Source organism: Pseudonaja textilis, chromosome 3 (assembly GCF_049901715.1).
Source record: "Pseudonaja textilis isolate UNSWEBS1 chromosome 3, rPseTex1.2, whole genome shotgun sequence".
Lineage (NCBI taxonomy): Eukaryota > Metazoa > Chordata > Lepidosauria > Squamata > Elapidae > Pseudonaja > Pseudonaja textilis.
Window position 1 is genome coordinate 95,189,908 of NC_141992.1, and position 23,990 is coordinate 95,213,897.

Genomic DNA, 23,990 nt, shown 5'->3' on the forward strand with positions numbered 1-23,990 from the left:
CTCATATACTGTCGTTTCTAAACAATTTGGATAAAATTCAAAATGGATTCTTAATTTCTTCCCCTCCCCAATGTACACATATTTGCTTCTGAAGCTTGTACTCCATGACTAAAATATGGTCCTTGACGTTAGATGTAATTCAGGGTCAAATATTCTGACAGTCTGTATTAGTATTTTTAATATAAAAGTGTACCCTTAAAACCCTATATATCTTCCTGGAATTCAGTTATCTTCCTTGGATAGTTGTATAATGAAACAAAATCAGAAGGAATCATAGTAAGGTTTGTTTTTCCAGTGTTCACAATGAATTGATTAGCTAGAGGGCCATAGGACGGAGCTAAACAAAGAGGGAAAACTAAACTTCTACTGCTATGTGTGTTCTCCTGTCATAATTACATTTTTTAAAAGAAAAAAAACCTGGGAAACTTGGCTTAAAAATCCCAAGCTTAAACTTTTAGGGAAAGATAAAAGAAGATACATTACTTGACTTAAAATCCCAAAAGGAGAGATTACTAAAAAGTTTAAGGCCTTTATGGGAAGAGAGAATTATCATTTCCTCCCAACAATAAATATATCTACCTAGCGTTGAAATGGATTGCTGATCAGAACTGTAACCTACCCTAATAGGTTGGTAGCCACTATATGTAGGTGAAACTCGAAAAATTAGAATATTGTGCAAAAGTTCATTTATTTCAGTAATGCAACTTAAAAGGTGAACCTAATATATGAGATAGACTCATTACATGCAAAGCAGGATAGTTCAAGCTGTGATTTGTCATAATTGAGATTATGGTTTACAGCTCATGAAAATCCCAAATCCACAATCTCAGAAAATTAGAATATTGTAAAAAGATTCAATATTCTAGGCTCAAAGTGTCCCACTCTAATCAGCTAATTAAGCCATAACACCTGCAAAGGGTTCCTGAGCATTTAAATGGTCTGTCTGGTTCAGTAGGAATCACAATCATGGGAAAGACTGCTGACCTGACAGTTGTGCAGAAAACCATCATTGACACCCTCCATAAGGAGGAAAGGCCTCAAAAGGTAATTGCAAAAGAAGTTGGATGTTCCCAAAGTGCTGTATCAAAGCATATTAATAGAAAGTTATGTGGAAGGGAAAAGTGTGGAAGAAAAAGGTGCACAAGCAGCAGGGATGACTGCAGCCTGGAGAGGATTGTCAGGAAAAGGCCATTCAAAGGTGTTGGGAACTTTCACAAGGAGTGGACTGAAGCAGGAGTCAGTGCATCAAGAGCCACCACTCACAGATGGATCCTGGACATGAGCTTCAAATGTCGTATTCCTCTTGTCAAGCCACTCCTGAACAACAAACAATGTCAGAAGTGTCTTATCTAGGCTGAAGAAAAACAGACCTGGTCTGTTGCTCAGTGGTCCAAAGTCCTCTTTTCTGATGAGAGCAACTTTTGCATCTCATTTGGAAACCAAAGACCCAGAGTCTGGAGGAAGAATGGAGAGGCACACATTGCAAGATGCTTGAAGTCCAGTGTGAAGTTTCCACAGTCTGTGTTGATTTGGGGAGCCATGTCATCTGCTGGTGTTGATCCACTGTGCTTCATTAAGTCCAGGGTCAATGCAGCCGTCTACTAGGAGATTTTGGAGCACTTCATGCTTCCTTCCGCAGACGAGCTTTATGGGGATGCTGACTTCATTTTCCAGCAGGACTTGGCACCTGCCCACACTGCCAAAAGCACCAAAACCTGATTCAATGACCGTGGAATTACTATGCTTGATTGGCCAGCAAACTCGCCTGACCTGAACCCCATAGAGAATCTATGGGGCATTGCCAAGGGAAAGATGAGTGACATGAGACCGAACAGAAGAGCTGAAGGCTGCTATTGAAGCATCCTGGTCTTCCGTAACACTCAGCAGTGTCACAGGCTGATAGCTTTCATGCCATGCCGCACTGAGGCAGTAATTGCTGCAAAAGGGGCCCAAACCAAGTGCTGAGTACATATGCATGCTTATACTTTTCAGAGGTCCAATATTGTTCTATGTACAATCCTTGTTTTATTGATTGCATGTAATATTCTAATTTTCTGAGATTGTGGATTTGGGGTTTTCATGAGCTGTAAGCTATAATCATCACAATTATGACAAATCATGGCTTGAACTATCTTGCTTTGCATATTAGTTTCACCATTTAAATTGCATTGCTGAAATAAATGAACTTTTGCACAATATTCTAATTTTTTGAGTTTCACCTGTATAAGCATGCTGGCTATTAAACAGGATTTCTTAAATTGATGAACTGTTTAAAAAATTATGTTAAGAAAATCTGAAGCAACCTCTCTGGATTACACTATGATCCCTGCCATAAGTCATCTTATTTTAAAGAAAGCACTAAAGACTTTAAAAAATAGGAATATATTGCAAGATGGGAGAAGGAAAAATCCAAATTTTGTTCATTTAGTGCAGAGACATATCTGCAGTAAAGTTAGCCCATTTGGCTAAAACTACAAACACATCTCCAAAATTATTCCTAATTATTTTTAAGCAGTTCAGAAAGTTCTCAAGTAGGGAAACTACTTGGAAACTATTTTGCCTATTTTTAAATAGGCAAAGAGCACACATCAGAATTGTTTGCATTGCCAGTATCAAGAGGATTGTTGTTGGATAGCTAATTACCAGAGGGTTAAAAGCAATCACTTACGCTTGCACTCATATTCATACAGATACTCAATATGCTAAGGACAGTTAGTTTATACTGTAATGAGGAATCTGTGTTCCTCCAAATCCTACATCTTCACAGGAAAAAGAATCAGCTGCTTTGGTCAGTATGTAGAATGTTGAATGATTCCAATGATCCAAGATATCTCCCTTTACTACTTCTACTATTGCTCAGATAGGGAATCTCAAAAGACAATAGTCTTCTGTAGAACTTGTTTCACCATATACTACAGTAAAGAAAAGCTATTATAGAGAAAACAGTGAGATCTGTTAGGTCTGGGCAGAAAGTTGAGAGGCAATAAATGGACAAGTTGCTTCTTCAGAATTATTCTCACCTCCTTCAGAGCTCATAGTACACATCACATCAGATCTAGTCACAGAGGATGTATATTCCTCCTCTTTGGGATTTCTTATACTGTATATACCCATGAATGATCTCTAAACTTCAGGAATGAGAGATGCAACATTTAAAGACAGGACTGTCACTTTTCCAAAATAGCTTCCTTGTGAAAATGTAGCAGTAAGGCAATGTCTCAAAGCTTCCAAGAGTTGATCCATTAAAAAGTCACAGTGCGATTCATTGATTAAAACAGCTACTTTATATATTTAAGTAAATATAAATACTTATAGAATTCACCATAACAGAAGTTAAAAATTCACATTCTTTCCCACCAACTTGGAAACAATGTACCTTCTGCCCCTAGACAGATAAATCTTTTCAGAATGCTATATTTGATCTGCATCTAGGGCTAAACTATTTCTTGGATAGGTCATAAAGCAAGCTTTTTTTGCACCTGATGTTTGCTTATACAAAACCATTTTTTCACATAAAAAGAAATGTGATTATATTTAGTGGACATACACTAGCAAGCTATATAGTTTGTACATTACACCAAAAATACTGAACAAAACAGAATAAGCATGATACATCTTCCCCACCCTACTCCCACCCCTACCCCAGCTTGGACTTATTAACTGTCATGGCACAAACTGGTAAAAAGATTCAGGAACTTCTAACATTGAACAGAGTAAAGTTTTTTTTCTTTCTGTATGATCATCAGATCTTTTGAATTAGTAGGCATATGCTCAGTTTCAAATTGCAGTAATTGATTTTTTGACTTTTACACTAGATCATAATTTTTTAGACGAACAACCGGAAGAAGTTGGTAAATATTGACGTTAATCCCTTACAAGTCCACATTTTTCTGTAACATATCTTTTCTTAGCATATTCAAAACTCTCAACTGGGGAACATTTCAGTGAAAAGAAAGGTGTTTTTTTTTTTTACATCATCAGGCATACTGAAGGATGTCATGGATGATAACTCAATTTACAGAAATTTTGATGCTACGATATGTAACTATAGTTTTGATCCTATCAACATTAAAGATCATTACAATCCACAATGCATTTACTTATACCCACAAGTGCCAAGTATAGTTGACATGGGAAAGTTTAAGAATATCTTCAAAGAAATTTGTCAACATTTGCATCATTGATTACTATTTTTAAGTAGTATCAGTACAAATCAGTACATTTTTTCCCTTTTTTCTGGGAATGTTAATATGATTGTACTATCATCAGCTCTTCAGGAACTGCGATAAATAAAATTCAGAACTTGTTTCAGAAATGTATGCTCATTCTGTAAAGTCTTTTCCCAAAGCTAGTTCTATGTCACTCTTTAAACTGTAATTAAGCAATGCAACATTATTACAGTTAATGCTTTCACAGCTGTAATGTGAAGTTGGAAAGAATAATTTACCTTTAATATGATGACAACAGGAAAAGGAGTAGCTTGCATTCCCATGGACACTGGGAATGAAGACAGTGTTGTATATGGGGTGGCTTTTTTATTTAGAAAGCAGAATGACATTATAGGGCATTGCATAAGAATTCAGGTACTGCTGTGAACAATCTATCTTTTCTTCCAGCTCCAGTTATTTCTTTAGGATCTGAATTAGTTATTTATTAGCAGACCTATTCTTAATCATATATAATTAACAGAATTATCGCATCTCTTGTCCCTCTGTCCCTCTACATCAATGTACTAGTGAGTTTGCCCATCCAAAGCCTTCCAACATTCCACGTTCCAAAGAAATTTTGCTGCCACTAACTTCATGCACACGAACCAAGAGCCACCAAATCAAAAGAACACATATGACAGTAACAATGGAATGTTCTGATCATTCAGTTCTCTAGAAAGAAAAATATAAGTTAAATATCACACAAAATGCTGTCTAAAGATACTCATTGGGGAATCCAAGTCTATGTGTAGTTGTCCATGATGCAAAGGATGGTACTTCAACTTAAAGCAAAGATATAAAAGCAATTATTGTTCCAACTCAAAGCCTTGTTATAAGGCTTATTTGTGTTCCTTAGTTGGTGCATAGTAGAGCTCCATCGGCTTATTCACTTTCCAGTACTTTTCACTGACCAACTCCAAGGAAAAAGAACCGTTTAATACCTAGAGTGAGAGTCAAAAATAGGGCCAAAGTTAAAAATAGAAAAGTGTTATTGCCATTTGAAAATGAATAATAAAAGAAACACCAATAACTAGAACATTACCAAACACTGACAAATCACAGCTGGTAAAAACAACACTCACTCCTGTCTATGAATAGCCTAATATAAATCAAATATTTCAGTTCCAAGGGAAAAGCAGCTGCAGAGCAAATCAGGTGTTATACTGTAGTATATTTCCATTAAAAAGGCTATAGGTCTTTTAATTTTTTTAATTTTGAAAAGCTTTTATTGAAATTAAAATATTAAAATACCAATATATCTATAAAAAGAAAATAAGTTGGGAACCTATTGAAATGGATAAACATTTGGAATGTATGAATATAGCCAAGATTTGTTTTTGTACTGTCAGAAAACGATGGTGAATTGTACCGGCTATAGGTCTTTCTAAATATGTCTTTCCCATTGCAAAATAGAACCCTGGTACTTTAGTAAGCAAATATGTACGCTTGAAATTTCTGCATTCTACCATCAAGGTAATAAAGCTACTTTGTTCAAAGTACAGCAATGTCAAAAGCCACTCCAGCTTTGCAAACTGAAATTAAGAAATATTATACCAATTCTGGGCTTTGAACCAATGGTGGGTGCAAATTTTTTAAGAACCAGTTCTCTGGCCGGGTAAGCGTGGCTGGTTGGTCATGTGACTGGGTGGGTGATCACACTCAGCCCTGCCTCCCATCCACTTGCCTCAAAGGAAGAGGTATTTTTGGCCTGTTTTCAGGCCATTTTGGGTCTGAAAAACCACATGAAAAACAGTCCTAAAACAGGCCATTTTCGGGGCATTTTTGGCCCCCAAAATAGCTGAAAAGAACCCCAAATACAGCCTGGAAACGGCCCATAAACGGTCTGGAAACAGCCCCCAAACCATGCCAAATAACAGGCAGGGGCGAGGCTAGCCAGTGGTGGGATTTGCCGGTTCACCAAACCATCTAATCTTAACTACCGGTCCAAACCGACAAAAGCCCACCTTTGCTTTGAATACTGAATATGATATAAGAATGAACATCTTTAGATCTTCAACCATTTAACATTTTGAAAAAAGCTATCAAAATTTAAATATTGGGGTTTAAAGTAATAACAAACAAAAGCTTTTAGATGTCTGCATTTTTGTCCAATATCTTTCATGTTGATACCTTCTTCAAGAACACTTTGTCAATCACAGTGAGAAAATATTTACATTTCCCCATCAAATACGTTAGCAATACCAGGGGACATAATCCTTATTTCTTGTTAAAAGCGTGGAATGAAATCACAGTAACACAACTGCCTGCTGTAGGAGTCAGTAAGTAGAACATGACAACCGCAATTAATATCAGTATCATGAGCTCAGGTACAGATGGTTATCGAGGTATACAGGGCATTTAACACATATTTGAAGTTACAAGAAACCCCTTCTCCAGAAACTACATTCAAAGTTATGATGGGGCAATGTCCCTGTGGTCATTCACCCTTACATGGCAGCACTCCGTCTCCCCCCACTCCAACCCCACCAGAACCCTGCAGCACTTGGGCCTGCTCCCACACACCCATCATGCACCATACTCTCCAGATCTCATGTGGAAGGCAGACCATGTATCCCCAGGATGTATGGCAGTGATCCAAATGTGGCTGCCATTATGTCCCATCCACTTATGGTAATTATAATTACAAGTGGGCAGGACATAATTATGCATATATTATTGCATCTAGGACAGATTTAATAACACCCTGTTTATTCAAACATCTAAACAGACAGAACTCTAACTGCAGGCCTACTCCCAAAATTACTTGACACTAACAATGCACAAGTTTATTCAGAGTATCAAATAGCCTTTTTCAACTTTACTAGATCAAGACCAGATGGTTAAATTTAATTTAGACCATATACATTTAAATTTACACTAGAAGCCTCAAATCCTTTAACATTGATACAATGGAAGGCTAGGTCTGATTTGGTTCTTTTTAAGGGTCACTGTAATTTATTTTAAGTACACAGTTCAGTAACAAATAAATATATAAGACAGCTAGATTCCCTACAATATCCTTTTTATTATATGCTCCCACAATTTGTGAGCTTCACTAATTGAACACTAATTCTGAAAAAATAAACATGTAGTAGGTCAGTCAGTAGGGAGCTGCAGCCAATAAAGTATGCAGACTCTTTTTTAGGCATTGTAAAAACACCAGTAAGTTCCCACTGATTTCCGAGATGTTGGATATATAGCACACTATATATTTAAATCATATCCAAAATAAAAAGACCTTTTATCATTCTTATACATCATATAAGAGATCAAAATCCCAGATAGACAAATAGAAGTTTACTAGTGTGTTCACTTAGCATGTTTATATGCATTTCCATAGGTTAGCCACGTTAGTAAGAATTTTATGGCATCTTAAAGACTAATCAATTTATTATAATAATCACATAAACTTATGTATAGTCCACTTCATCAAATGCGTGGTGTCTAGACAATAAACAGCTGTTGTAGGGTGGAAGGAGAAGAAGGAATAATGAGAAGAGAATGGAGAGGCAAGAGAATGACTATTAACAAAGCAGTAGCTAAATGAGACACAATCTTGCACTGATAAACTAGTGTATACTTATATTATAAGAAATCTCAGTTTATTCTGAGTGTATTGGTATTAAATATTTTGGTTCAACTGGTACAGGATAAAATGTGTCTTTAAAATTGTTCTATTCAAGAATAACCACCTTAGGCAGAGTACAAGAGTATTTTCAGAGTCTGAAATAATCCCATTGCCATTTTTAGTGTTAATGTACCAGTGAATTTACATGCCTCCCCTCTTTAAAAAAAAAACCTCCCAAATGTTTCTGCTTTATTAATGGTCAACATATGTCACCATTCTTCATCTCCTTTCTTCCCCTACCTGACAAGACTATATATTTTGCCTTTTTGTCAGGACTATACTCCCTTCTTCTATGAAAACAGGACTTATGAGATAATAAATGGTGAGGCTTTAATGAACAACAAAGCCCTTGGTTGTTTGCATTATGTTTTTGGAAATATTCCTTTCTACATGTTTATCTTTCATGATAGGGGATAAATAATTCTGCTAGAATTGTATAAGAAAGTGAAAAGGCTCAGAAACAAATGAACAATGATCTAAAACTAGATTTTCCTCACCTCTTTTTAGCAATATATGCACACATTTGCTTTTTTCCCCTCTTAGTTCACATTGTAATACGTGCATAAATAGCTGTGTTACCACAAGTGAAATTAAACAGAAAAAAAATCACTTTCAGAAATTTTCCACATAGAGGGTTAAACCTAGGTATATAGATCATACCTTTTAGACAAATGGTCAACACCACACATCCTGACAGCATAACTTATTTGCTCTGCCTCTGTATGTTTAGCCCTGGGCATAATGACATTCTAAATAGAATTCAAATTTATTTTGAAACAATGCCTTTTCCCAACTGCATTTTTGCTCAAACATTTTACTCACGGTGAATTGGCCATTAGCTGTAGCAATATAAATTGTGTATTGCTTCTCACTGGCTGTTTCAAGATTCATCTGATTAGATTCTCCTTTGCTCCGAAGTTCTTCTAAGGCTAGCCTCACAGCTAGGTACTTGGACAAGTGATCAACAGTGGCATTGCCTGAAGTCTTAATGTACCTGTACAAAAGCAAAGATGGTTTATGTACCTATAGATTACAAGAAGACTGACAGATATGAAAAGGCTTGCAAAGAAAACAATCCCACAAATATATAAAAGCAATCCAATATTTTCTATTGTTTATTCTACATGAGGTCATACAGAGACTATAATATTCAACAAGATTCATCTACTACCATATTCAGTATTCCTTCTAAAATAAAAATAAACCACTGCTTACCTTGTCTGTGCACTGTCATCATTTTCCATAAGCGTAGGATGGGGTCTGAAAACTAATTCTATTTCACTTGCACCATCCAATACTGGGTCTATGGCAACTGTTGTATTGTTATTGTCCAGTTCAAGCCCAGAATCATCAGAGGTTTTGGTCCTTTTGTTACTTGGTCCAGCCTCCTGATTACTGTGTGTTGAAGCATTACTACAATGCGAACTATCACCATTGTCTTCTGCTCCGCTGCCATTCTCTATTTGTTGCTTCTTTCCTCTTTGTAACCTAGTACAATCAAGAAACAAGTTCTTCATTTTCAGAGTCTTTGTGTCAACTAGCAAATTTTATCCCATCCATTCTATGATTATTTTTTCATTAAATACACATATCCAATATACAACCCATCACCTATTATTTAGTCTATATAATAGCACTTAGCAATAACACTTAGACTTATATACCGCTTTATAGTGCTTTACAGTCCTCTCAAAGCGGTTTACAGAATCAGCATATTGCTCCTCAAAATTGGGTCCTCATTTTACCCACCTCGGAAGGATGGAAGGCTGAGTCAACCTTGAGCCTGGTGGGATTCGATCTGCCAAATTGCAATGGGAGTAGCTTGCAGTACTGCACTCTAACCACTGCGCCACCGAGGCATATATACTATTCAGATAGTCAACATAGTATTTTTTGTGTGTGTGTGTGTGTGTGTGTGTAATAGTACATTATATATTGTTGAAATATATATATATATATATATATTGCCATCGAAATAGAGAAACACCCCCATAACATGAATAAACAGGACGATGCCTCCTGCCTATCAGACATCTGGAAACTAGCCCTTATCAACAAACGAGTCCCAGCCACGAAAACCAACACCGGACTCAAAACAACACATCACACCACCACCATTCTCCCTCATCAGACTCAAACCCACACCCATCCCATAGACCAGGCTTGTCCAACCCGCGGCCCGTGGGCCGCATGCGGTCCAGGTCGCCTCGTAATGCGGCCCAGTGCCCACCCCAACCTTCGTGCCAGAGCCAGCGAGAAGGAGGAGAGGCAGGCGCGAGGCGGGGCAATGCGAGCGCCAGGCCAAGCAGCAACAGAAAAGGTGGGCGCCGTCAGAGCGCCACCTCCTGCTGTTGCCCCCGCCGCCGCTTCTGCCCCGCCGCCACTTCTGCCCCTGCCATCGCTGCCGCTTCTACCCCGCCCCGCTTCTGCCCCCGCTGCCACTTCTGCCCCCTGCCCGCCCCCGCTTCTGCCCCACTGCTCCCCCGCCACCATCGCCCGCTTCTGCCCCGCCCTGCTGCTGCTTCTGCCCCGCCGCGCTGCTTCTGCCCCCGCTGCTTCTGCCTTCCAGTCCTGCCGCATCCAGCTGCGCCATTTGCAGGAGAAGAGGTAGGCGCGAGGCAGGCGAGCTTCCTCCCCCGCAAAATTTGGCTGGAAAATAAACCGTGATAAAAATAAATAATTTTTAATAAATAATTAATAATAAATAATAAAAACATCTCACTAACTTCATTTCCAAATAAATTTAATATGTTAACTATGTTTTCTATGGTTCTTTTGGATGATCAGGTATTGTTACTGTTATTTTATTTTATGTGCGGCCCAAACCAAATTTTCATCTTCTAATGTGGCCCACGCAAGGTGAAAGGTTGGACACCCCTGCCATAGACGAAAGACAACCACCGTCAGGTAACCAGACCACAGCTGCATCACCAGCTGCCACACACCCTGACCCCCAAACCAAGCAAACGGACACATGCCATGAACACATATCCAGGCCTCAAACTCAGAGCCAAACCAAAACCCGGAACGTCACATCACAGCCACCCACTCAGGATATCACATCACAGAACTCAGATGGTTACACCACAAAACCTCAGGATGTTGCAACACAGCCAATGACCCAGGAGATTACAGCACAAGACCCAGGATGTCACAACAATAGAACTCAGAATGTCATCACACAGCCCATGACCCAGGTCATTACAACCCCGAGATTACAACACAAGACCCAGGATGTCAAAACAATAGAACTCAGAAGGTCATCACAAAGCCCATTACCCAGGTCTTTACAACACAGGAGGCTGATAGACACACAACCAATACCTCAGCCACACATGTTCTTATGAAAAAGCCAGCCAATCTGCAAACATCAACTCCATCAACCAATCAAGAAATGACAACACAGCCAACCTCCCCACCAGTATATATAGGGAGACAGCAGCTCTGATCACGCTTTGCTCACACAAGCACAAAGCCGAATGCACCAGATTGAAGATGGCGAGTGGGACCTCATCGAAACGTTGCCAAGATGCTCTCAATCTTACACGGGAAAAGACCCAAATATACCAAGACCTGCATATATATACATACATATATACATACATACGCTATAGATAGATAGATAGATAGATAGATAAGATTAGATTAGATTAGATAGATTAGATAGATACTATGCTACATAATATAAAAAACTGTCCATCATCTGTACATAATATTCAGTATTCTAGTTCTACTGCTATTTTGAATTCAGTTCTGAAATGTAATAATTTGTCCTATTATAGATGCATAGTTGGGAAATTCTCTGTTAAGAATCAACAACTTCCAGCTGAATTAAAACTATACCAAAGCTGATTCTCTAAATTATAAAATACTTTGGGAGGGGGGGTAGTAAGTCAGCTCATAACATAGAAAAGAACAAGTGTGGAAGCTAATTGCCAAGATAGCATATACAATCAACCCTGTTTTTTCATTTTATTTGTGCAGGCATATTAAAAGGATATAGATATTAGGGCTACAACAGCCTTTAGAATATGCTACACTTAAAGGCTAGTTGGCTAAGATTCAAAGCATATTACCTTAAATTATTATATTATCGGCGTATAACACGCACAGGCGTATAACACGCATCTTCATTTTAAGAGGGAAATTTCAGGAAAAAATAAGGGTAGCTCAGAACTGACATCACGTCATTTACGCTGCGCCGCCGCTTAGGCACTATTGGGAACGGGATCCCTTAAAGAGGATTCCGCCTCTTGACATCGGCGTATAACACGATACATCATTTGCCCCCTATTTTCAGGGGGGAAAAGTGCGTGTTATACGCCGATAAATACGGTAAGTATTTTCCCTATAAAGGATGGTGTTTTTCAATTCAATAGAAAGAAAATTGAAAATGTGGATTAATGATTAACTGTAAAGTATATAGAGATAAAATAATTTTTCGAATTTGGGAGAGAGCTTTGTAAAATAAACATCAAATAGATCTCCCAAGGTTATAAGTGGTAGGAAAAATACAATAGTTTCATGAAATAGCGGTTTAACTTCAAGATTATACTGAATGTAAGTAGCAGGCAAATAAATTATATAGCTGTAATTTTAAAACAGTAGAGTATTAATGCTGAATACCAATGCATTATATTCTTCTGCCATGAGGAAATTCATTTTGCAAAATAATTCACATATTACAAATATATTTAATATTTATAGCATTTAGTAAACATGTCATTTGAAATATAGATTTTGAACAAAAATTAGGATATGGTTAGCTATAATGTTGCTGGATACAATGAAGCATTGGAATTTAGGCTGTTGGGGTCAATTTTGCATGATCCGCAGTTTTTAAATTAAAGAAAAAAAGAAGGAATTTATTTAAAAATGTAAGCTTTTCAATTATTTCAAATAAATATACATTTGAAAATACTCAATATAGATTCAGAGTAATGGTCTATTCAATCCAGTAATGTGTATTTCAAATAAAAACAATTATCTAGCCTTCTGGTAGGCAACATTTTTTTTCTAATCTTTTTATGCTGAGATCTGAAGACAGAGATTGATCTTTATACAAATAAGCATGCAGACAATCACCCAACTGGAGAACTCTGAATAGCCATCTTTTCACTATATATAAGTTTTTACCTGTTCAAGGCTTGGATTTTCAGGCCCTCCTCAATGCTGTGGCTCAAAGCTTGCTGATTATTGTGCTTGCTGATCCTTGCTAAAACTCTCTCCTGGTGAGCTTCATATTCATCACGACTTGGGTAAATTTTACTGATAAGGGCATCAAAATTTGGATCTGGTCTCAAAGATCTTTTGGAAACAAGCTTTTTACGACAAGTAGGGCATTCTTTGTTTCTGAGAATAAATAAAAAGAATTCCAAAAATATGTTCTTACCTAATTCAAAAAGACTGTTTATATTTATCGAATTTTTGGCACATTTTTGCAATCTTTGCAATTTCTTTTGAAATATTTAGCTGTTAGTCAGACTGGCAACAGCCATTTGTTAATTTTGCATATCTCAGAATCCAAATCCTTGAAGATTAACTAATTTGTTATACTCCATACTGACATTATAAGGTTTGCACATAATTGACAAAGACATAGTAGGAAAAAAGCATGATGCAATATGGACTTCTATAGAATGATTTGATCAATGCTCACTGACCCTCATTGCTCTTAGTCCTGTACATTATTTAATGACAACTTTAACAATACAAGGAACCTCGTATTCTTTATCCACTTTTTGAAGGATGAAAAAAATAAATCATTACTTGGAGTCAGTGTATTAAACTGGATACAAATCTTGATTTGAACTCCAAATTGAAGTCCCAGCTTGGATATAAGATTCCCTGGATGACCTTGGATCAGTTATCGCTCCAGCAAACCTATCTCACAAGCCAATAAAAGAAAATATTTGGGGCTCAGAGTTGAAATGAGTGGTCCTTGGTGCTCCCTGAGCTTGGTTGTTTTCTTGAAGATGTTTCATTACCCAAGCTAGATAACATCATCAGTGCTGATTATGTTAACTAGTTTGGGTGATGAAATGAATACAATCAAACTCAGAGAGCACCAAGGTTAAGTAGGATAGCAAAAAATACTCATCCCATCCTGATTGCAAATTCTTGGGTCTTGAATGCAGCCAGCCATACAATAGGTGACAGGCGACAACGTCAGAAGAGAAAAAAGGCTAAAGTATGTTTATGTTGCTTTGTGGTAGAGCTGTGACAGCAACAAGCAGACTAGAGTCATCCTTCTGAGGTCAGTAAAATGAGGATCCAGATTTTGGGGGGCAATATGCTGACTTTGTAAACTGCTTAGAGAAGGCTGTAAAGCACTATGAAGAAATATATTAACCTAAATGCTATTGCTATTTCATTAAATGTTGGCAGCAATCTGCCTTTTTTAGCCTTTTCTATCCATCCAGCTTTCTTGTTGAAATAAGAAGCACCTAGTTTTTTTAATAATTACTCTTAAAATTTCCACCCCAAATCACATACTCCAGCATGGGGCAAAAAAACAGTGGCCTTATCCATATCTGAAACAGTCATGCATCATAGCTGTATCCCATGCAGTTTGAATTCCAAAAAGCCTTTTGAATCACTGGTTTACACTATAAACAGAATTCCAAGGTATAATTCAGCACTTTAACAGTGGTGGGTTTTTTGTTTTTGCTCAACCAACTTACCCACTTCGAAGGGCTGTGATAATGCAATCAGCACAAAATCGATGTAGACATTCCTTAGTAGTCATGGTATTTTTCAGCATATCCAAACAAATGGGACACATTAGCTCACTGTGAAGACTTCGGGGTGACACCACTATCTCCAGGCCATCTGTTATAGCTTCCTAACAATCAAAATAGCATTTTTCAAGAAATTATTTCTTTGCTCCATTGAAATTAATATTTACAAATGATATACATTTTTATTACTCTTATAATTGAATTACTTTTCTTACAACTAATTTCTTCTGGTACAAACTGTTTGTGGTTTGGAAGTTCACATTCAATACAATACGATACAAGCTACATATCACTATACAAAGATGAGAAGAAAGTAACTATAGTACCTGAGGTGTTCTTTGAAGTTCATATAAGCTGAGTTCCCATGTTTTGCTCAATGGTTGTGTGCCATTTGTTTGTACAGCTTGAGACATGGCTAAAAAAAATAGAATCACAATCATCATCATCATATATATATATATATATATATATATATATATATATATATATATATGGATCTTTGGTTGTTGGGTTTTCTCCGCGTAAGATTAGATATACGGCTTCGATAGTTCATATATAGCTTCTGTCTCGGCTCTGTTTCTCGGTAATGTGAGTGCAGCTGCTTCCTCCTTTTAACTGCCAGTGGGGGTGGGTTAAAGGAGGAGGTGCATCTACGGAAAACCAACCATGATCTCATATGGCATTCAGCTTTGCAGAACCTCAGAAAACAATATATAAATATATAAATATATAATATATATATATATATATATATATATATTCGTACATACATATATATATGTTTCTTAAGTTTTTGGCCATGTATGGCATTCAGCTTTGTTGGGTATTTTCCCGTCATTGTTTGTGCTTAACGTTGTAGCAACGTTTCGACAGAATCTCATCTGCCATCATCAAGCTTCTGTATAGGCTTCTGCCGAAACGTTGCTACATATTTTCCCCACAATTACCTTGTGAGGTGAGTTGGGCTGAGAGAGAAATACCAGCCCAAAATCACCAGGCAGTTTTCATAATTTTAATAAGCCATGTAGATTGAATATAAGCATAAGAATAGTTCTGCTAGAGCAGGATAAGAACCATTTTAGTGCAACATTTTGTTTCTTATAGTGATTGATGAAATATCTTTAGGGTGCTCTCAAGTAGGACACAGAGAATTACCACCACTGTTCACCTAAAACTGGTATCAAACTGGCTTCACACAGAGATAACAGTGTGTCTTAAAGCTTACTAGTTTTTAACTTGTTTTCCATGAATCTAGCCAACCACTTTCAAAGGCATTCAAGTTAGTGGCCATCACCATGTTTTGTGGTAATCAATTCAATTATTAGGTTAATTATACACAGTGTGAAGTACTATATTTTTCTTGGTCCCTTCCAAAACTCCTTTCAAGTTTCCATTGGTTCAATTAGTTTCCTTGGATGACTACATATCCTAAGGTTTTCAGACAATGTGAAAAATGTCTACTTCTTCTATACTATATACTTCAGACATGCCGAACACAAGGCCTGTGAGCCAGATCCAGCCCATGATGGGCCCAGATTTGGCCTGTGGAGCTGTCCTAGAGATGGCGAGGAAGCAGCCGCCACCGCTCCAGCAAACACACAGGGGTTCCGCAGCTGGTACAGTTGAGTCCAAGCACTGCGTCCACTGGCCTGGCCCGGCCCTCCAAACAGCAGGCAGAAACAGGGGGGGGGGGCGAAGGCATGTGATCTGGCCTGCTAGACTCCAGGCAGCCACCACTCACTCCATCCCAGTTTGTTTTTGCTTGTCCACAGCTGCCACAGCTGGGATGAGGCAGGCAGCTGCATGGCAAGCTGAATCTCATGACTCCCCCTGCACCTCTGCCTCTATCCCATTGTTTTTGTTTGCTGCATTAAGGATGGGGCAGGTGACTGCATGGCTCCCCTTGTGAATGCCACCCCCTGAGTCTATGCCTCCGCCTGCTGCTGTACCACTATGGGGCTTGACCCCCCCATCCAAATCTTCTCCTTCTCTGCCACACAACATGTGGGACAAGCTTCCTGCCCTACCCATGAGAGCCCCAACAAACAAGAAAGGCGGAGAGCCCCCATCCCCAAAAGGCAGCCAGGACTCCCCTCCCCATTCTGACCTGCCTGATTCCCTTCACAATTCTTTCTATTAAGAATACTTATACAGGACAAACTATTGTTGTATTCAAAGTTCAAGGAAGACTGGGACTAAAGGCTTCCATAGATGGGTTGCAAAAATCTGGGTGCCTTCTAAATCAGGGATCCCCAACTCCAGACTGGTATCTGTCCCTGGCTATTTGGAACCGGGCTATGCAAGAGAGCAAAGCATCATCTATGCATGTGAGGAATTTAGATAGCACACAAAATTATCCTCTATCCCTGATACATGGAAAAACTGTGGTCCATGAAACTGGTCCCTGGTGCCAAAAAGGTTGGGGACCACCAATCTAGATGACAAGAAATACAGAATCTTCACTTTGCTGTCACATGGCCTTCTTGACTTCTTCATGCTAAGAAGCTTATTCTGAGTTCCCACTGATTTTTATAGTTGAAACACTTGAGACTGTTTCTGAATTTTCACAAAACATAAAACATCCAAGCTAGCTTCAGTTTTGTTCTATTGCACCAGGCGGATGGAACTTTCAGAATGAATGTTTTGTTTCAAGTTTGGAAAAAACCCATTTTCCATTTCATGGTCACTCCAATCTTAAATAATATATTTACTAAAATACAGAGACTGGTTAATACAATACTAAGCTTAAGCTAGCCAATCCTGCCATACCAGAGGTATAATTAATACGTGACTCTAACACATTTTTCCACTGTCCTTTTATTTTTAGAAGCAGATATTTTTGGTTTTTAAATATGATGCTTTCCAGATGTGACATCTTCAACTACCAGAATTCCCCATCAGCATAGCTACCGTTGAGAATTTTGAGTGAAACCCTCACAAGTAAGGATGAAATTGAGGTTGGAGACTATTTTATTGTTTTGTCACAAACTATTATTTTAAATATGTTACTGTAAGGCACAAGAATGTTATTATAAACCTCATGAAGTAGGAGGGACAATATTTTAGATTTATATTTAGTTTTTCTAAAAACTATAAAAATTGAAATCATACTGATTTTCCACATTTCAGGTACTTAAGCAGCAAAATGGGTGCATTAAATCTCTTCTTTCTTCTTGTGCCAAATCCATCATTGGACAGTGGCGATCATGTTGGCGATCCTATATTTATCAACAGTCACACAAAAAAGTGCTGCTGAGTTTTGTCTAAACCAGTCCCTTCAATTTTGAAGCCATGATGTTCTTCTTCTGCCTGGATCTTGTTTGCCTTCAATCTTTCCTTGGAGGATTAAGTGAAGTATGCCCTATTTTTCCGGGTGTCGTATCACATGTCCGAAATATTCTAACTTTTGCTTTTTAATGGTTTTGATGATTTCCTTTGGCTTTCCCAGGCAGCTTATCACCTCATTTCTCATTTTGTCAACCCAGCCTATACATAACAGCCACTGGTAAATCCATATCTCAAATGTTTCTAGTCTTTTCAGGTGACTTTCTGTCAGAGACCAAATGTCATGGTTCCAGAAAACCCCAACTCCATTAAAAACTCAGAGACAGACATTTTCTCAAAGTTTATTAGAGTAGGCATACTGGCACATCTGGGAAAACCCGAATCTGAAAGTTCCAGGTTTTCCTCCAATAAGTAAAAAATTACAAATCCACCCCCTGCACCCATCATTCCATCATCACATGCCCCTCACCGTCTGTTCCAACTTCCCCTCTACTCCTCCTCAGCCAGGTGCAGGAATAACATGACCTTGATTTAAAGAAGAATGCTATTATATCTAACCACATACACTCCATGAAATTCCCCCTCCCATCTTCCCATGCTCAAGAATGTGGCAGCATGGAAGCTTCTGGCACTAATATGGCTTCCAAAGCTGACACCAACTCTCTACTCTGTAGAGCAGGAGACAAAAGATGTACATCTGACAAGCCTGGTTTTCAATCTTAGGCTTATGTCGTGACCACAGAGACATTTTAAATCTCTATAATCCCAAATTAGAACAAAAAATTCCAACTCTGCTTTCTCCACCGATATCATTACATCACCATAATTTTTGTAGTCCTGAGGTAAGATAGCAACATAAAATGCTAGAGGTCAAAAATGATTGTCTACCCTTGGAAGGATACTTTGATTTCCACAATGGAAGAATGGCTGCAAAAGTTGATGAAGTTAGCAGAGATGGCTAAACCTTACTTTTATATGATAATATATACTAGCCATTTATGTAACAAACAATCAGTAAAATCCAAAACCAAAGTTTCATTTTTTTTCACCTCAAACATAAAGTTGAAAACAGTTTCCAAGTAAAAGCAAAATTAATTGCATTCTCTTTAATCAAACAATCAATTTTTAGCCATTTCTGCTAACTCCATCAACTTTTGCAGCCATTTGTCCATTTGGGGAATCAAAGTATCCTTCCATTTTTGGGCAAAAAGTATTCTTGCTGCTATCAACATATACACTATTAATACAATAATTTACATTTTTATGCACATACAGTCAATATATACATACTTCTATAGACAAGAACTTACATGTATAAATTTTTATCCTTTTTAAGCATTTATTTTGCATATAATAGACTTTTCAATAAACATTTTAATCAAAATCACTTATATTATAAAAATATTTGACTTCTCTTAATTCGTTCAAAAGAGATGATCATTCATCATTTCAACTTCAATGTCAACTTTTTTTTGCCCTTTCATTCAATGATGTCCAATTCTCACAGACTGCATAGACAAGTCCCTATAGCTTTTTTGAAAGGTTTTTCAGAAGTGGCTTGCCATTGTCGCTTCCTAAGGCTGAGAGAAAATGACTGGCTAAAGGTCATCCAGCTGCTTCATGGACAAGATGGGACTAGAACTCATGATCTCCCACTTTCTAACCTATTGTCTTAAATACTACATCAAGCCGGCTCTTCGACTTCTATTAGAGCACATAATTTCTTTGACTGTTTCTTTGCCTAATATAAAATAAGCTAAATGAACTATTTTCTATTTTTTATTTAAAACACTTTTTTTGGATAAGTAATTTTGCAGCAGATAATTTTCTTTGGAAGCAAATCAAATTGTGTAACAAATATTAAGAACATTCTATGTCTTGATTCCAAATTAAGACTCAAGGCCACCTTCTGTATCTCTAACCTTGAATTTTAGAGGGAATTATCAACTTTCTGAAAAGTCTACCCGCTGCAAATATCCCTTATCTATGTGTAGACTCTGACTGAAATAAGAATACATAAAATTGTGATTCATATATAGGTAATATGCAGGCTCTGTGGAACACAGATAATCCTGCTATGTTTTTGCACTATTAATACATTAAATTCTTGCGATGGTGGCAAATATCTGTAGCTCAGGTAGAGGATAAGGGTGGAGGTTCGTTCTCCTAGCCTGATAAGGAAACATTTGGAAACCAACCCACAAGCTAGGAGAATATACCTCCACCCACATTAAATTCTATCTAAATAAAATTGATGAAATCTTTTTTTCGGCAATATTGCTTTTAACTATTAAAGCATGCTGACCAATTATCAATCAAATATTTTCTAAATGTTATCATTTGACCATAGATTAACCTATGACAAAGTCAACAAATATTCAGTGAAACTAATACTATTGTAAACATAAGCATCTTTAAATCTCATCATTTAACCGCACTTTAAATTTTACAATTTTAAATGTTGGAATACTGCTGGAATGGCATGGTTGTGCTGCGTAACAGTTAAAACACTAGACTTGTCAGCTGGAAAGCCAGTAGCCTGGGTTCAAGACCGTAGTGCCACGTGACTGGGTGAGCTCCCATCCTCACCCCAGCTCTTATCAACCTAGCACTTCAAAAGCATGCAAATACAAGTAAATAAATAGGTATAGTTTTGGTGAGAAAGTAGTGTGATACATCTCTTTTTAAAGGCAGAACTTGACTTTTTTGATTTGTTCAAAATAGTGCAACAAGTGATGATTGCACTCTTTTGAAAAGCCTAGAAATACCCAACCAGCCTCTTGTTATACCTACAAAAAGCAACATCTCTGGTCAATCCTGACAATTTTTGGAAGCTCAGAGAGTTTTGAAAGCCCAGACAATTTTAAAAATACAAGTAGTCCTCACCTTACATCAGTTCATTTAGTGACTGTTCAAAGTTACAATGTCACTGAAAAAAGTGACTTATGACTGTTTTTCACACTTACGACAATTGCAGCATCCCTATTGTCACATGATCAAAATTCAGATGCTCAGTAACTGACTCATATTTATGATGGTAGTTGTGTCCAGGGATGATGTGACCCCTTTTTTCAACCTTCTGAGAAGCAAAGTTAATGGGGAAATCAGTTGCACTTAACAACCATGTTACTAATTTGCCAAATGCAGTGATTCGCTTAACAAATGTGGCAGGAAGTCATGAAATGGAAACAAAACTCATTTAACAAATGTTTCGCTTAGCAACAGAAATGTTGGGCTCAATTGTGGTCATCAGCTGAGGACTGCCCGTAAAGCAACACCTAGCAACCAAAGCTCTTACAAAGGGACTAAACTTATACATATTGTTACACATATCATCCGTCAAAATACAAATCTTTCTTAATATTTATATGTTAGTGCATGTGTCTGTGTGTGTACATATAAATATAGTTAGTCCATATAACTAACATATAAATATATATGTTTTCTGAGGTTTTCGCGGGTATTTGTATATGGATCTTTGGTTATTCGGGTTTTCTCCCATGTAAAATTGGAAGAGCTGAAGACACAAGCCTGAAGATGATGAATGAGATTTCATCACAACGTCGCCAAGATACTTCCAATTTTACGCGGGAGAAAACCCGAATAACCAAAGATCCATATATATGTGTGTGTGTGTGTGTGTTTTCTTATGTTTTCACGGGTATTTATATGTATGGTATTTAGGTTCCTTCGGGTATTTTCCCATGGCTTAATATTTGTGCTTTTATTATAGCGACATTTTGGCAGAATCTCATCTGCCATCCTCAGGCTTGTGTATTGGGTTCTTTTTAATCTTGTATACACACACACACACACACCTACAAACTAACATATAAATATTAAGTTAAGAAAGACTTGTATTTTTGTGTGTGTGTGTATATACACACAAACACACATATATGCATGTTTACTATGCACTCTAGAAAGAGTGCTGAGAAGAGTTACCAAGATGATTAGGCTAAAACATACAATGAACGGTTTCAGGAACTGGGCATGGCTAGTTTAGTGAAGAGAAGGACCATAGCAGTCTTCCAAAATTTGAATGGCTGCCACAGAGTGGAAGGGGGTCAAGCTATTTTCCAAGGCACCTGAAGACCAGACAAGGAATAATGGATGGAAGCTGAACAAGGAGAGATTCAACCTGGAAATAAGGAGAAACTTTCTGACAGTGAGAACAATCAACCAATAGAACAGAAGTTGCCTTTGGAAGTTGTGGGAGCACCATTACTTGAGACTTTCAGGAAGAGATTGGACTACCGTCTTGTCAGAAATGGTGTAGACAGGGTCTCCTGTTTTGGCAGGGTGTGGTTGGGGGTGGGTTTTGGACTAAATGGCCTACAAGGTCCCTTCCAACTTTGTCAATCTGTTATAGCATATCTATATGTGTTTTGTGTATGTGGAGAGCAGGCAACAGAATGTCCCTTTTTAATGTGTGCCAGAGTCCCGCCGGAAAAAAAATGACAATAAAGCTGATCTTATCTAACTTTCACTTTCCACCGACTGAAAACATCCTTTGATTCCCTAAAAAAAGGGACGGGTGGCAACAAGTACCCCACTTGCGCTTCTTCTATATGAGGAAAAAGAGCGCTCCTGGGCCCCAAAAAGGCTTGTCCCGCTCGCGAACCACACAACGCAAAACCTTTCCGTGAAAGGTTCGAGACCCAAAGCTTTGGCAAGAAAAAGCAGCTGAGCGCAAGCACACAGGCAAGGGTCCCGCGGGGAAAACAATCGCCATTTCTACCCGCTAGCCCTGGCCGGGGCCATCCGAGAGGCCGGAGCGATTCCGACCGCCTTAGGTTACGCGTAGGTAGGTGAAGGCAGACGGAGCAGCGGAGACAGGTTACCCACCACGGCTGACATCTTGACTGCCCCCTTGAAGAGTCTTTCTTTAGCCTGAAAGTGGGGGGGGGGAATGTCTGAAAAGGAGGGGGGGCGGTAGAAAGGGGAGGCGCGTCCCATTTAGCGCCCCAATAACGACTTCTCCGCGAGGGGTGGGGGCGAAAGGGGGACTAGGCGGAGGCTTTTGTAGTCGGTGAAGCCTCCCTTTCGAGCGGCGTTCCGCGTCAGTTGAGCCAGCCCAGCCAGAGCCCCGCCGCCCCGTCCCCTTTTAACTCACCGGCCCCGTTGCTGGCGAGGTCTCGGAGGCCAGCCCGCTCCCGCCCGCGCGCCTGGTTCTCCTGCCCGTCGTGGTCGCCGACACCGCCCCCGCCGTCGGCGCCCCCGCCCCCTACTCCCCCCCCGGCAGCCAGGGCTGAGGCGCGTCGACGGCCGTTCGCCCCAGCCCCCCCTTCCTCGCTAAGCAACCCAATATGGCGAGCAGCGGCAAACAGAAGCCGCAAAGGACTCTGGGAAAAAACAAACGGGCAGAGGTTACACTTTTTATACAGGACACGTCAGAAGCGGAGTGGGCGGCGAGGTTTCGCTGAAGCTCCTCCCGTTGGCCACGCCCCTCTCGGATTTCTTGTGTTCAGCTTCTGTTCGGGGCTGGTGGCGGGTTGTCTTGTGTTCGAGGCACTTCAACGACCCTTTGCCTTCCTGCTGTATCGTTCAGTTCTCAAGGTCTCCTATTGCTGCAAAATCAGTTCCTACTTCTCTTACAGCTCCCTCAGCTTTGATTCCCCTTACCCACCACTTGCTATAACTTCTCCCTTGGCTGAATCCTACCACAGCTGATATTTCTAAATCCTTTAAATTTTATTGTCCCCCACCTCTCTCCCCAGTCCTTCTCTCTGTCTGAACATACATACATACATATATAAATATGCTAGTGTGACTTGCTGTCGTCGGGGTGGGGGTGGGGGAGTTGGTTTTTGGTTTTGTGTTGTTCCCCCCCCTCCCCAAATTTTGTTCTATTGTAGTTTACTAATTTATTTGATTCTTTTTGTTAGTTCTTATTATTTTTGTTTTTATTTTTTGTTTTAAATATGATTTTACATTGTGCAAGCCCGCCTTGAGTTGCCATGGGTGAATAGGCAGCAATATAAATCAAATAAATACATAAATAAGTAAATAAATATAGATATAGATATATAGATACATTTGGTGCATTCAAGTCGGTCTACTACCTAGCACTTGCTATAATTTCTCACTTGGCTGGATCCTACATACCTGATATTTCTGAATCCTTTA

At 38.7% G+C, this 23,990-nt stretch overlaps 1 protein-coding gene across 1 annotated transcript; it reads right to left on the reverse strand.

Annotated features, from left to right (window-relative positions):
- Positions 1 to 3,265: 3,265 nt before the first annotated feature.
- RNF2 (ring finger protein 2) lies at positions 3,266 to 23,204 on the reverse strand. The gene is made up of 7 exons (XM_087930430.1): positions 22,978 to 23,204; positions 14,903 to 14,991; positions 14,520 to 14,680; positions 12,973 to 13,188; positions 9,052 to 9,324; positions 8,659 to 8,830; positions 3,266 to 5,149 (listed from the first exon to the last, which is right to left on the reverse strand). Exons 2-7 carry the CDS (start codon positions 14,987 to 14,989, stop codon positions 5,048 to 5,050), a joined length of 1,011 nt encoding a protein of 336 aa, XP_087786556.1. The 5' UTR covers positions 14,990 to 14,991; positions 22,978 to 23,204; the 3' UTR covers positions 3,266 to 5,047.
- Between the last annotated feature and the right edge of the window lie 786 nt (positions 23,205 to 23,990).